Source organism: Neovison vison, chromosome 1 (genome assembly GCF_020171115.1).
Source record: "Neovison vison isolate M4711 chromosome 1, ASM_NN_V1, whole genome shotgun sequence".
Taxonomy (NCBI): domain Eukaryota; kingdom Metazoa; phylum Chordata; class Mammalia; order Carnivora; family Mustelidae; genus Neogale; species Neogale vison.
Genome location: NC_058091.1, coordinates 22903510 through 22916886, shown reverse-complemented (window position 1 = coordinate 22916886; position 13377 = coordinate 22903510). Strand labels below are relative to the sequence as shown.

The 13377-nt window shown below is 38.6% G+C and overlaps 1 protein-coding gene across 1 annotated transcript in view; it reads left to right on the top strand.

Annotated features, from left to right (window-relative positions):
- The first annotated feature begins 3138 nt into the window (after positions 1 to 3138).
- The window catches only part of LOC122909007, a 157865-nt gene continuing 147626 nt past the window's right edge, over positions 3139 to 13377 (top strand). Inside the window, 7 exon segments of the mRNA XM_044252938.1 lie at positions 3139 to 3276; positions 5699 to 5771; positions 6137 to 6247; positions 8643 to 8756; positions 10103 to 10297; positions 11810 to 11963; positions 12995 to 13152. Of these exon segments, the coding sequence (XP_044108873.1) occupies positions 3146 to 3276; positions 5699 to 5771; positions 6137 to 6247; positions 8643 to 8756; positions 10103 to 10297; positions 11810 to 11963; positions 12995 to 13152 (936 nt within the window). The 5' untranslated portion in view covers positions 3139 to 3145.

The window sequence follows — 13377 nt, the reverse complement described above, 5'->3', positions numbered from 1 at the left end:
AGAGTCCCTATTTCTATGGATTGTCTCTCTAAATTTCTGGTCCATATTACTCTTGGGGTGATATTACTCTTTCTTCTTTTATGAATCCCCCCTTAGTATTTCTTGTAGGGCTGACTTGATGGTCACATATTCTTTCAGTTTCTGCCAGTCCTGGAAGCTCTTTATCTCTTCATCCATTCTGAATGACGGCCTTTCCAGATAAAGTATTCTTGGCTGTGTGTTCTTCTCATTTAGTGCCTTGAATATGTCTTGCCAGCCATTTCTGGCTTGCCAGGTCTCTCTAGACAGGTCTGACATTATTCTGATGTTCCTCCCTCTGTATGTAATTGTTCCCCCTAATTGTCCTTAAGATGGCTTCCTTGGTTCTAAGATTTGGGAGTTTTACTATTATGTGCCAGGGTGTTGGTCTGTTCTCCTTGACCTTGGGGGATGTCCTCTCTGCCTCTAGGACACGAGAGGACATGTTCTCCAAATTAGGGAAGTTCTTAGTTCAAATAAATCTTCTAGTCCTCTCTCTCTCTACACCCCCTCAGGGATCCCAATAACTCTGACATTGGAACATTTCATTGTGTTGTTGATTTCTCTAAGTCTGTTCTCATGGATTTTAAGCTGTTTGTTCCGGGCCTCTTCCCGTTCCTTCTTTTCCATCAGTTTATCTTCTAGATCACTAATTCCTTCTTCAGCCTCATTTACCTTAGCAGTTAGAGTATCTAGTTTAGATTGCATCTCATTCATAGCTTTTTTCAGTTCAGACTGATTAGCTCTCATTTCTGCCTTTAGAGATTCTATGTTGCCATCAATGGCTTTCTTAAGCCTAGCTACTGTCTTCATAATTGTACCGTCAAGTTTATTTGAGACATCTTGCTTATATCCATATCCATTTGGTCTGTGGGAGAGGCCATTGTCTCTGGTTCTTTTCTTTGTTGGGAGTTCCTACTCCTAGTCATTCTGTTGAGTGGTGGTTGAGGGAATGTACAGAGTTGAGAATATCAACCACAATCCACACAAGGTGCACCCTCTTGATGACCATCCTCTGTCCCTGTAGAGATCCAGACATATAATCTTACATCACAGGCTGATTTTGTGGGTGTTCAGAGTAGCCCGTACATATCTAGCTAAATTCAGGGGACCGGTTGAAACAGAGTACCCCACTCCACCATCTTGCCCTTCTCTTTTTCTGAATTCTATTGGATCTACAAGATCCATTTCTACCCTTTACCTCTACTTGTTTGAGATGGTCTAGGCCACATTTCTATTCTTCTAGTAGTCACCTTGAAATTTTTAACATAGTATTTTCCTAGCAGAGTCTAAAGTTACTCAGTATTTCTCTTCTAAACATGCCTGCTTTAAGCCCATCAAAGCCCACTTTAACCACCCATTGAACACCCACAAATGCTGCTCAAGCTAATCTTACTATCTTTGTCTTAGAGTTTAGATTTTACCACTTTTAAACAGGTTTTTTATTTATTTACAATCAGTAGTTAATCAAATATACTTATTTTTCTTTAAAGGCCATTGAAATCATTTTTAAAAATCTCTTTTCTGAGACTTTAAAAGAAGGTCCAGTGCCTGCCTGACACAGAATAGATGCTCAGTAAATGGAATCCCCCCTACCCCCCTTCTAGCCCACACAGATGTCTCTTTAACGTTAGATGTGACTGTTCAGCAGGCAGAGATTTCCCTGGGTTGGATCCATTTCATGGACAGTTGTCAAAGACTGACCTCTCCTTATGTTAACTTTGTGAGTACTGTACTTGACTGTGTAGGAAGCTAAACAGTGCAGGATTAAATGTTCTCATTTCTGAGCTGTGAAGTGTTGAAACTGATCAGGAGATCAGGAGGCAGAATGTCCATCCTTTGGGAGAAGAATCAGCCAGTCTATGTTGCTGCCACTCTTGGCTGCCAATTGGAATGCAGCTGTTAAGGCAGCTGCTTAACTCTTTGCCCAACTTGAAAGGACACTGCCAAGTGGCAAATATTTTTCATAACAGCATTTTACTTTTGCTAAGAACAACAGTGCATTTTATTGTGCTCCAGCAGGGTGCCAAACATGACAAATTGATTACTCAGCAGGCTCACAACCTAGACTGAGCATGAATGCTCATTTCTGTTTTTAATATTGATAAAAAGAGTAAGTAGTCCCCAAAGGAAGTCTCTACACAAAACATCTCTACTGCTTAATTATCTGTTGGAATGATGGCAGATTAACTTGTGAAAATGAAATAGCTCTGAAAGGAAAAATGAAAACCTAGAAATGTCCAAGGAAAAAAGGAAAGGTTAAATATTTTCTTTTTCTGAATTCTATTTTTAAATCTCTCTAATATAACCAAGAGTTATTTTACCTCACCTGTCCAGGACAGATGAGGGCAGCAGTAACACAGGAAACACGTTATCCTCTGTATCCCCTGCAATTCATAGGTCCCATTCTGGGTCATGCAGTTAATCTATGTTGTTAATTAGAATATTGACACGAAGTACTTAGAAAACAACTGCATTGCATTTGACAGGCTATGAACTGGGTGGAGTAGGGCTGGGGGGTTATGAACTATTTTATTTAATGGTAAAAGTAATAAGCCAAATACAAACATTCAAAATAAAGAACAAACAGTTAAATCCTTAAGTATGATTTTCTTCCAAACTCCAAAGTGCGTGGGTCATGATCTTGTTAGGTTGATTTCCATACCTGTACACACCAACTGTTTGTTTCACTTGAAGTGATTCTAGAAGAAAGCCTTAACCAACATTAATAACATTTAGTGTGTAATTCCCACAAGACTTTATGAAGACCAGAGGGGTTGGACCAGAGGGATACATTCTCATTTTAATAAACCACCATCATCAAAGCTGAAGTGGAGTTGTTTCTGATGGTGAACTGGACTGAACAAAGGAATAGTCAATGGAGTTCTAATTTCTTTTTTCTCTGCTGTTTACTAAATGGTCATCAAATAAATGATAACATCAAATAAATGATAACAGTCTAGTCAGCCTATTTCCTCAAATTGCAAAAGCATACATTCTCACAAAGTTGACATGATTTTTTTAAAATGTTTTATTTTTTATAAACATATATTTTAAGACATGGTTTTTTGAAGAAAGATAGACAAGCTTTGCACTCTTGTTTTTCAGGGATATAGTAAAGTGGTAAATGCAAATCATGGATGAAATTTATAAGATCGCTTCCACAGAAAGGATCCAGCAGTTAGAAAATGAACTGGCTATGCAACTGACTGAACTAAAGTCTGAGATAGAAGAACAGGAGACTCATCGAGCTTACAGGTAAATAGTAGTAGTGAGAGGGCATGGTCTTCAGGGGTTTTGCCCCTACTTTCACCCCATAATCTCCATCAGCCTCCTCTTCTTTTTATACAGACAACTGGCATTATCTCAAGCTCAGACTTTATGGTTGTGTTACCTGTATTCTAGAATTGCCAAGGCATTTAGAGGCAATGTCTTACCAAAGAAAATAGAAAAGTGCTCTTACATTTCACAAATACCATTGTCTTAAAGTTCCAGAAGCTATTATACAAATCATACTCATTGAAAAGAAATCTCATTTTACCCAGAAATGTTCTCATTGAATTTGACCTTGTTTTTGACCTCTATGTATATTGTCCTAAGAAAGGCTTCCTAAAGTCTCTTTTATCTTTTAGAATAGAGTGATGGGAAATCTCTGGATCTTTGTATTTCTTCACTCCCCCAAACTACTAAACACCACACCTAGAAGAATCTACCTATTACTCTGACAAATACTGAGCAACTTCTCCACGCCAGGCGTTGTGCTAGGTTCTGGAGTCCAATGCAAATGTAAAGTGTCCACTTCTAATAATCACTTCAGCATTCTCATTACCCTCTAGATTGAAAAAAAATTATTGAGAACTGTAGGATAATTGTGCCTTGGTCATTTTTCTTTTTCTTTTTTTTCTTTTCTGCATCTGTTCATCAATTTGCTCTCATAAGCCCAAGTCTTTGTAGTGGTTAAGTGTCTCATAAATGCTTGCTGAATGAATAAATGAGTGAATGTATGTTACATAAACAATACTTGATGAACACATAAGTGAATTTCTTTTTTGTGGGTTGACGTACTCACCACCAATCTCATTCATGGACACTTCAAGATTAACTGAAATGAAAAACATGATTTGAGTAAGAGAAGGTTTGGCAGCTAAGCCGAGGACACTGCCCAATCTTCCAGCATGCCAAAGATTTTTGAAGACAAGAGGGCAGGAAAGGGATGGCTTCCTCTGTTTCCCTAACTGCCTATTCCCTTTCTTGTTGGTTACTGGTTCTTGACCTCCATGAGGCTGCAGCCAGGATTCAGGTACCCAGTACTCACAGAAATTATAGCTTTGGGGCACCTGGGTGGCTCAGTGGTTTAAGCCTCTGCCTTCGGCTTGGGTCATGATCTCAGGATCCTGGGATCGAGCCCCGCATCGGGCTCTCTGCTCAGCGGGGAGCCTGCTTCCCCCCCTCTCTCTGCCTGCCTCTCTGCCTACATGTGATCTCTCTCTGTCTATCAAATAAATAAATAAAAATCTTTAAAAAAAAAAAAAAGAAAAAAAAAGAAATTATAGCTTTGATTTAGTAATGCTTTTACTCTTAAGGCCCTTTCAGAGCTTGCCTCATTTTTTTTTTAAATCAAAGCCAAGATGTGAGGAGATAAGGGAGTCATTATCTCCAATATCACCTGGGAATTCAACACATTGGCTCAATGAATTGCTTTGACTCAGGTGTGGCTGAGGGACCTTCTGACTGATCTTTTGACAAGACCACTGCCTCCAGTGAGGGAATGGCTGACAAGTGTACAAACTAATATTCTATTTTCATTTTTCCTTAAAACTTATCCATGGGGACTAATAAGGTCATACAAACATTATTAACCTAAACTCTGCTGCCTATAAACCCTTTCAAATCTCTAGGTGGTTTCTTACATGTGTTTCACAGCTACTTGCTGTGGCTTCCTTGTTACTGTTTGCAAAGTTTCATCTTAAGACAGTGATGTCTACACCAGAGGTATTGTCCCATGGTGTTTCCAAAGCTGCCAAGCCTTGGGGTGGGTCTTACCCCAAATGGGGAGAGCTCCCTTCTTCCTGCTACAGGATTCTATGCCATTCCTGGGTCCCACGGCGGTACTGCTTGTGCCTTCTCATGTCAGAGCCCATTCTGCCAACAACCCCTTTGTGACTAGGCTCAGATAGTAGAATTTGGTTAAAATAATTTCCAAAGTATTTCATGCCTGATAAATTAGCAAGAACACAAAAATAAAAACATTCTGTTTAAATGATAAGATACTAGTTTTATGTAGGGTTCAAGATAGATGTCTGATAAGCACTTGGTAGAGCTGAGGTGACTAGAGGAAGTACAGATAAGGGAAAGAAGAATCACCATTGTGCCTCTTCCTGTGTTCTGGAATTGAAACCAGACAGGTAAACCAAGGGTTTTAGGAAAGACTGTGTTTGGGGTAAAGAAGAGGAAAATTGGCCCAGGGAAAAGGTCAGCCAACATGAAGTATACACAAGAGAGATTCAGACTGAGACAGAAGCATGTGGTCTTTACGTGCTCTCAATAATCCAGTATAATATGACATAGTTATGTAGCAATGAGCAGTTGTGAAGAGTTACAGATTAATCAGGGCCTGTCTGTAATTTCATTTATGATGGTTTCTATAACTACAGCTTCTATTGCATAAATCTTTCTACAGCTCTGTTCAAATACCAAAGGACATTTCTTACTTCAGAAGAGAAAGGGAACTGGCTCTAAAGAAAACTTTACAGGTTAGTAAGAGAGAGTGATTGTAATACATAACTGCATTGTTAATACAGAAAGATGTTGGATTTTGTGAACGTTTTGCAAATAATCAGCTGATGTTATTGACAGTGTTTTGAAAACGAAACAGCCCAATGCTACTAGATCAGAGCAGGCCACTGCTTCTTTGGAGATACCCACTTTTTGTGATGTTTCAAAATTTTACAGTTTCTTGATTTGTGATATTAAGATTTGTTATACGGAAGCTGAAGTATAACAGTGTGATGTGTTGTGTAAAAACTATCAGAAATTGTATGTCATTTGCTGTCATAAACAATGATAATCTTACTTCCTTATTTCTCTTTGTGGGCCTGCTCTGTTGTCCTGGGTTCAGGTGGCTGAGTCAAAGCCCCTTGTTGTTCAAGCAGATGTCATGCAGAGGGAGCTAGAGAGCTGCCTAAGAAGAGAGTACACTAATGAAAATTTACCTTTGCTTCTGTTGCAGGTAAGTCCTGTAGCAATCTGAAAAAGAGATCTGGAAATTAATAGAAATGTAGGAGGAGAATTGGCTTTCTGGTATATCCTCTGGACAGGGTATGATTTTCTCTACCTGTGTAGTTTGCAGAACTTGATTAGTATAAATTCTGTTCTTTCTTAGAGACCCAAATCATAGTTGAGTTCCGTTTAGTTATAGTCACTCTACAATTGATTATCAGTTACTCTCTGTGCTGGTATTATGAGGCAATACAATACTGAGAAATTCTCAGTCCTAAAGAGCTCTTGGCTTAGCTAAGGAAGATATTTATGAAAATATCTTTTAGAAAGTAACTCCAAATGTGGTAGAAAAGTTTTTCCTTTTTTTAAAGATTGTATTTATTTATTTATTTGAGAGAGAAAGAGAGAGAACAAGAAGGAGAATGGAGGGAAGGCGAAGCAGACTCCTCATTGAACAGAGAGTTCATTAAACATGGGGCTTGATCTCAGGACCCCAGGATCATGGCCCAAGCTGAAGGCAGATGCTTACCTGACTGAGCCATCCAGGGGCCCCAGAAAATGTTTTCTGTAAGGATTATTATTGCAGCGTTATAATAAAAGTGAAAAAATCAGAAATGCCTACATAGCTAACACTAGGAGAAAGAGTTAAGAAAAACAGTATGATACTTAATAGAATATTGTTCTACCGTTAAACATTTTTGAGCATAAGAAACTATTGTTTTTATGTAACATTAGTGAACAAAAGCCGGCATGTGTGTGTGTGTCATAATCATGGTCACATAATATGTAGAAAACTCACATGATGGACATGGATCAAAATGTCAGCGATCACTGTCTTTGGATGGTAGAACAATGACTTCCTTTTTTTACTTTGATATATTTTCTAAACTTCTTATAATAGGCATGTATCGTGATTTTTAAAATTCTTTGTTCTTTTGTGTTATGAGTTATATTCTCATTATGCATACAATTAGTTCATTAGCAACTAGTTAGCAATGAATGAAGAAATAAATGAATCACAAAGAAATAAAAGATGTTGAGATTCTATTTGCAAGTTAAACTTTTGTCTTTATCTTCGTCCAAGATTCTCTTTCCCTATCATTCTGGCGCTCTTCATTCTTTTGTGTTTATCGGTGATTCTCAGGGGAGAGAGGGGGAGGGTGGAGATGGTGGACATTTGGCGAAGTCTGGAGACATTTTGGGTTGTCACAGTTTGAAAATGGATTGTTGCTGGCATAGAGTGGGAAGAGGCCAGGGCTGCCAACATCCAGCTCTGCACAGGACAGTACCCACCACAGAGAATTGTCCAGTGCCACATGCCAATAATAGTGCTGAGTCTGAGATCTCTATGCAGATTTCTGGAGCCCTTTCTTGGCCTACCATCCCCCTTTCCAGTCCTCTGCTCTGCAAACTCCAGCTGTCTCAGCCTCCTAAGCTTCATTTTCTTACTGCTTAACTCAGAGAAACCATCTTGCTCTGCTCAGGATTCCCTTTCTTACTTCCCGGTTCAGAAACTGCCTTCTCCAGGCAGAAAACCAAAGTGCTTGTAGGGCTTCTTGCATTTCTTTCCTTTCTCTCAAGGTCCACAGTGCTGCACTGTGTTGTTGTCTTCGGTCAGAAAATAGTTGTCTTGTTTATTTTATCCTATTTTTTAGTTGTTTATACAGAAGGATGAGTCTGGTCCTACTTATTCCATTATGGCCATTAATATGTTTATTATTGGAAAGAAAACAACTAACATGGTTGGTTTATTTAACTATTTTTAAATCTGAATAAAATTTCTGGTCTTAAGATTAAAACCTATAACTTATCTATAATGTGCTTTGTGTTTTTTAGACTCATAACTTCAGTTTTGAAGAAATTTTGAGCTTAGCCTTAGACAATTATATAGGCTTTTATATCATTGTTAATTAATCACTAATTGATAAATGAAACTATAATCTGTTAAATTGGCAAAAGATCATAAAGATTTAGAAACACACACTTGCTTTATTTAAAATTTAATGGTATCTTTTTATTTTTTAAATATATTTTTTAAAGATTTTATTTATTTATTTGACAGACAAAGATCACAAGTAGGCAGGGAGGCAGCAGGCACAGAGAGAGAGGAGGAAACAGGCTCCCCATTGAGCAGAGAGCCTGATGCAGGGCTCCATCCCAGGACCCTGGGATCAGGACCTGAGTTGAAGGTAAAGGCTTTAACCCACTAAGCCACCCAGGCGCCCTAAAACTTAGGTATCTTGAGCCAGGTTTCTTAATTTTATGATCTTCATGTAGAGAAATCTATCTTTCTGAAAAGAACAGAGACTGATTTTCCTATTGTTAGTATTCTTAAGTCTTAATTCAGTCTTTCTACTATACTTGCGTTCTAAGTGTTAATTTTTATTGTTTTTTTTCTGTTAAAGTATTATACAGAGAGAATTACCCAGTTGGCCCAGAGTAAATATTTGCACATGCTTAGATGGAAGAGGTTTTGCCAGCACAGTAAGATTATGGAGCAACTTTATCCCCTTTACAAGGTAGGAAGCCTGGGAACAGAACCTTTGGGCTCTCTTGTATAATGAAACAAAATGGTCTGCAAGCCTGTCAATATATATTTTTAAGTATAGTCGTCATACCTGTACATTAGATCTCTGGACTTATTCATCCTACATAACTGCAAATTTGTATCCTTTTGACCAATAGTTCCCCACCCTGTAGCCCTGGTAACCACTGTTTTAGTCTCTGCTTCTGTGAGTTTAACATTGTTTTAATTTGTCATGTGATCATAGAGTATTTTTCTTTCTCTGTCTGGCTTGTTTCTGTCTAGCATAATGTCCTCCAGGTCCATTCTTAATGTCACAAGTGTTAGGATTTCCTTCTTTCTTATAACTGAATAAGATTCCATTTTAGAGATATATATAATATTATATAAATAATATAAATAAATATATAAAATATATTAAGAAGATGTGATATGTTATATATATCATAGCTTCTTAATCCATTCATCCATAAACAGGCTCTTAGGTTGCTTTCATAGCTTGGCTAGTGGGAATAATGTTGCAGTGGACATGGGAATACAGATAATCTCTTTGAGATACTGATTTTGTTTTCTTCAGATATGTACCCAGAATTGGGATTCCTAGACCATATGGTATTCAAATCCATTTCTGATTTTTTGAGGAATCTCCATACCGTTTCTATAATGGCTGTACCAGTTTACATTATTACAACAATGTATCTTGTCCATGTTTTTAAGTCATGGCTAGAGATGGGAAAGGAACTAATGGATGCACCTATTTGCTTTTCTGCCTGTGACAGAAGATAATGGCACCTATTTTTAAGGATGAGATTTGAAGGAAACTTTGTATGATAGAAAATGGATTTCTTTTTATATATTTATTTATTTATTTGTCAGAGAGAGAGAGGAGTGAGAGCGAGCACAGGCAGACAGAGTGGCAGGCAGAGGCAGAGGGAGAAGCAGGCTCCCTGCCAAGCAAGGATCCCGATGTGGGACTCGATTCCAGGACACTGGGATCATGACCTGAGCCGAAGGCAGCTGCTTAACCAACTGAGCCACCCAGGCATCCCAGAAAATGGATTTCTTCATGGATTTGGCTTCCTCTGCTAAAAAGCCGAAGAGTAAAGAAGCCACCTTCAGTTACCAAACATCTGAATGCACTGACTCTTTGCTGAAGTCTCTCTTTCCTAAGAATGTGACTGCTGCCATTGTCAGTCAAGTTCAGAATGTGAAAGAACTCTGATAATCCAGGAGCCTCTTATTTGGCCCCCAAACAACATTAGTCTATGCTTGGAAGCAAATGACACAAGAGAATAAGGCTTGCAAATAACCATGTTCTGTCTCTGCCTTACTCTTATATAGAAACAAGTTGCCTACATTATGCAGGAGTACAATGATGCCGTCCAGAGAGCTGAAAGATTGTCTGTTGCACGGGAAAACTTCCTTATGGGAAAAAGCAATCCTTCTAACTTAGTGACACAGGAAGACCTGACTATTTACACAAAGTGGTTTGTGTGTCACCTACACTCACTCACAACCATTCACCACTACCTACAGGTGTGTGAAACATAGCTATGTGATGGTGTGGTGCCCTCCCAATGATGGTCAGTATTGTTTTGTCACACCTGTCACCTACTTTTGGATTGTCACTGTTTCTGTATTGTACTTACCATACAAATGACAGGAAAATAATGAGCCACTAGTTTTTTTTCTTTGAAACCTTTGAAAACTTTTTCTTTTGAAACCTTGCTCTAATGAAACCACCCCATTAATTTAGTTTTCGCAAAGATATCTCCGTTGTATTATTTCATCTTCACTCTGCAAGTTCTTGTTTTCATCATCTTGTTCAGAATTTATATGTCCAATTTAGATCCACTTTTTTATTCAGCAATATCTAATGAGGGTTTGGCATATGCCAGGTACGTGTCCAGGGCCATGAAACAAAAATACAGTCTTTTGCTGTAGAGTAACTGGGTCCCAGGCCTGTAGGAAAATGGGCAACCAAATAGTCAACCGAAACATGATGTGGTAAGAAAGAATACAATTCATATAAGCACAGAGCAAAGACAGTCACAGAGGAGAGGCCCTAACCTAAGCCAGAGGCATCAGAAATGAGTGATGTGATCCTGTTTTCATTTCAGAAAGATTATTATTTTATTAGATATTATTGATTATTATTTTTATATATTTTATAATAATATAGTATATTGATATGTTATTATAAATATATAATATATAAATTTATATAAATATAGAGATATGTAATATATAAATAATATATAAATATATAAATAATGTAAAATATATTTTATAATAATAATAATTTAATTATTATTATTATTATTTTGCCACCTAAATCTTTTTTTTTAAAAAATATTTTATTTATTTATTTGACAGAGAGAGAGAGATCACAAATAGACAGAGAGGCAGGCTGAGAGAGAGGGGGAAGTAGGCTCCGCGCTGAGCAGAGAGCCCGATGCGGGACTCGATCCCAGGACCCTGAGACCATGACCTGAGCCGAAGTCAGAGGCTTTAACCCACTGAGCCACCCAGGCGCCCCACCTAAATCTTTTCCTACTCCTCTACGGCTTATCTCAGTGATATCACCATCCACAAAGTTACCCAAACCAGAAACCTGGCCATCATCCTAACTTCAGCCCTTCCCCAGCCAGTCACTACAGAGTCTACCTCTGAATTCTCTCTCCCCAGTCACGTGATATAATAACACTCTCCTCATAAGTCTCCATTCCCCACTAAACTGTAAACTCTCTGAGATTGGTCCACAGCTTAATTCTTCTTGGTATCCCTAGCACTTCACACAGTGTCTTGTCCATTATGGATGCTTGATCAATGTAGACCCAGTTAGAGGTTAAAGTTGCTTAACACTGGTGACTGCAACAGGTCCCTCAGATCCAGATTTAGCACCCCATGTTTGAACAGGTTCCTAAGGCCCAACTATCAGATTACTTACTAAGTCTCCTCTATCAAAGGACTGCTCCTGAACCTGAGTCTGGAAGCCCTTGTGAGAGTTGAGTTGACATTTGGCCTCTTGGTGGTGCTTTTCTCTAGTCTCTCCAGTATTTGCCCATCTCCAAAGTGCTGAGTGTAGCTGTTAATGAAGATCCAGAGGCTGGTCAGGAGGATGAAAAGGTCTGTGTCGATGACATCAACCCTAACAACCAGGGTTCTGTATCTCCAGGCCCTGTGGATACCAGCATTTCAGGTAAGAAATTAGTCTTCTTTCCCCTAAGGTAATGAGAAGGAAGATTGTCGCTTTGCACATGTGTTATTTTGTCACATGATCTTGCTTGAAATTTTTCTATATAGCAAGAAGTTATATCTTCTTAATAAACAAGTTTTTAGTATTTTCTGATGAAAAAATATGTACTTTTCTTAGCCATTATTATCTCTATCTTTATAACTGGCAAATAAAGAGAGAAGAAAAGAAGCAGTGCAATTGAAGTTGGGAGTTCTGGATTCTAGATGTGTTTCTGTCACGGCCTTCCTGTGGGCCTGCATATTTAGGTCATTTCATCTCATTGGGCTTCAATATATTCATCTCCAAAATAAACATTTCAGATTAAATTATATCTAATACCTCTTTCTGTTTGAATATGATATATTTTTAAAGTAATTTCCTTATCTGAATAAATTTAATGGTCTTCCTGCCCTTATCCTGTGCTAGAGATGACTAAGAAACCTAACTAGGTTTCTACTCTGAGTGACATATTTGCTTGGGATATGTACAGTGACACAGGAGCACCAGGAGAGACAGCCAACTTAGTTGTAGGGAGTTAGAGAAGGCATCTCAAAGGAAGGGAGTCCAAACTGGGTCCTTAGAAATGAACAGAAGTGAGCCAGGCAAAAGGAAATAAATAAAGGCTCTCACCTTCTTCTAATGTGTTGTTTAATTTATAAATCATGCTCTTAGTTTGCCACAAAGGACTATGGGTAGTTCTCCTCCCACTAAGTTTTTCCCCAAAGGGTCTGTTGGGTTTCTCCTGTACGCCCTATGAAGGTGAGTGGTCTTTGCTCCCTCCCCCAGAAAGCCAGCATCAAGAGTTTATCAGATAGGTGTGGCCCAGTGTGGTGCAGTGTCTAAATTATAACAGAGAAGTTTGGACAAAGCAGAATGACCCTTCCTGTCAGCAGAGGAGAACTTGCCTCCATTTATCTCAAAGGACAGGACACTCCATTTTCTCTCCCTAGCTAGTGTTTATTGCTCTTCATGCTCTTGATTTTGGATTTTTTTAGGGCTGACAAGAACAGAAACTGCTTTTTTCCTGCCCCAACACACAACTGAAAGAGAAGAACTGAAACCTCAGCTGGGGCTCCTGCTCTCCCATTTCAGTATCTCCTATGACGTGGAGTTGCTGAGGGACACTGCTCAGGAGATGGAGCTTTTTAACTTGGTATTTGATGGACTCTTTCTTAATAAAAAGATAGGTGTTCATGAAAGAAAACACTACTATTTGTCACAAAGTTGGATATCTCTCTGCCACAATTGTTTCTAGAGTGAGAAAATATAATAATAATAACGGGCGAGATTTAGATTGGCAGTTGAAGTTCTCCTCTGTTAAGAGTGCTGGGACCCTTGAGTATACAACCCAGAGGGATTGCAGGATCGATTTTTCTGC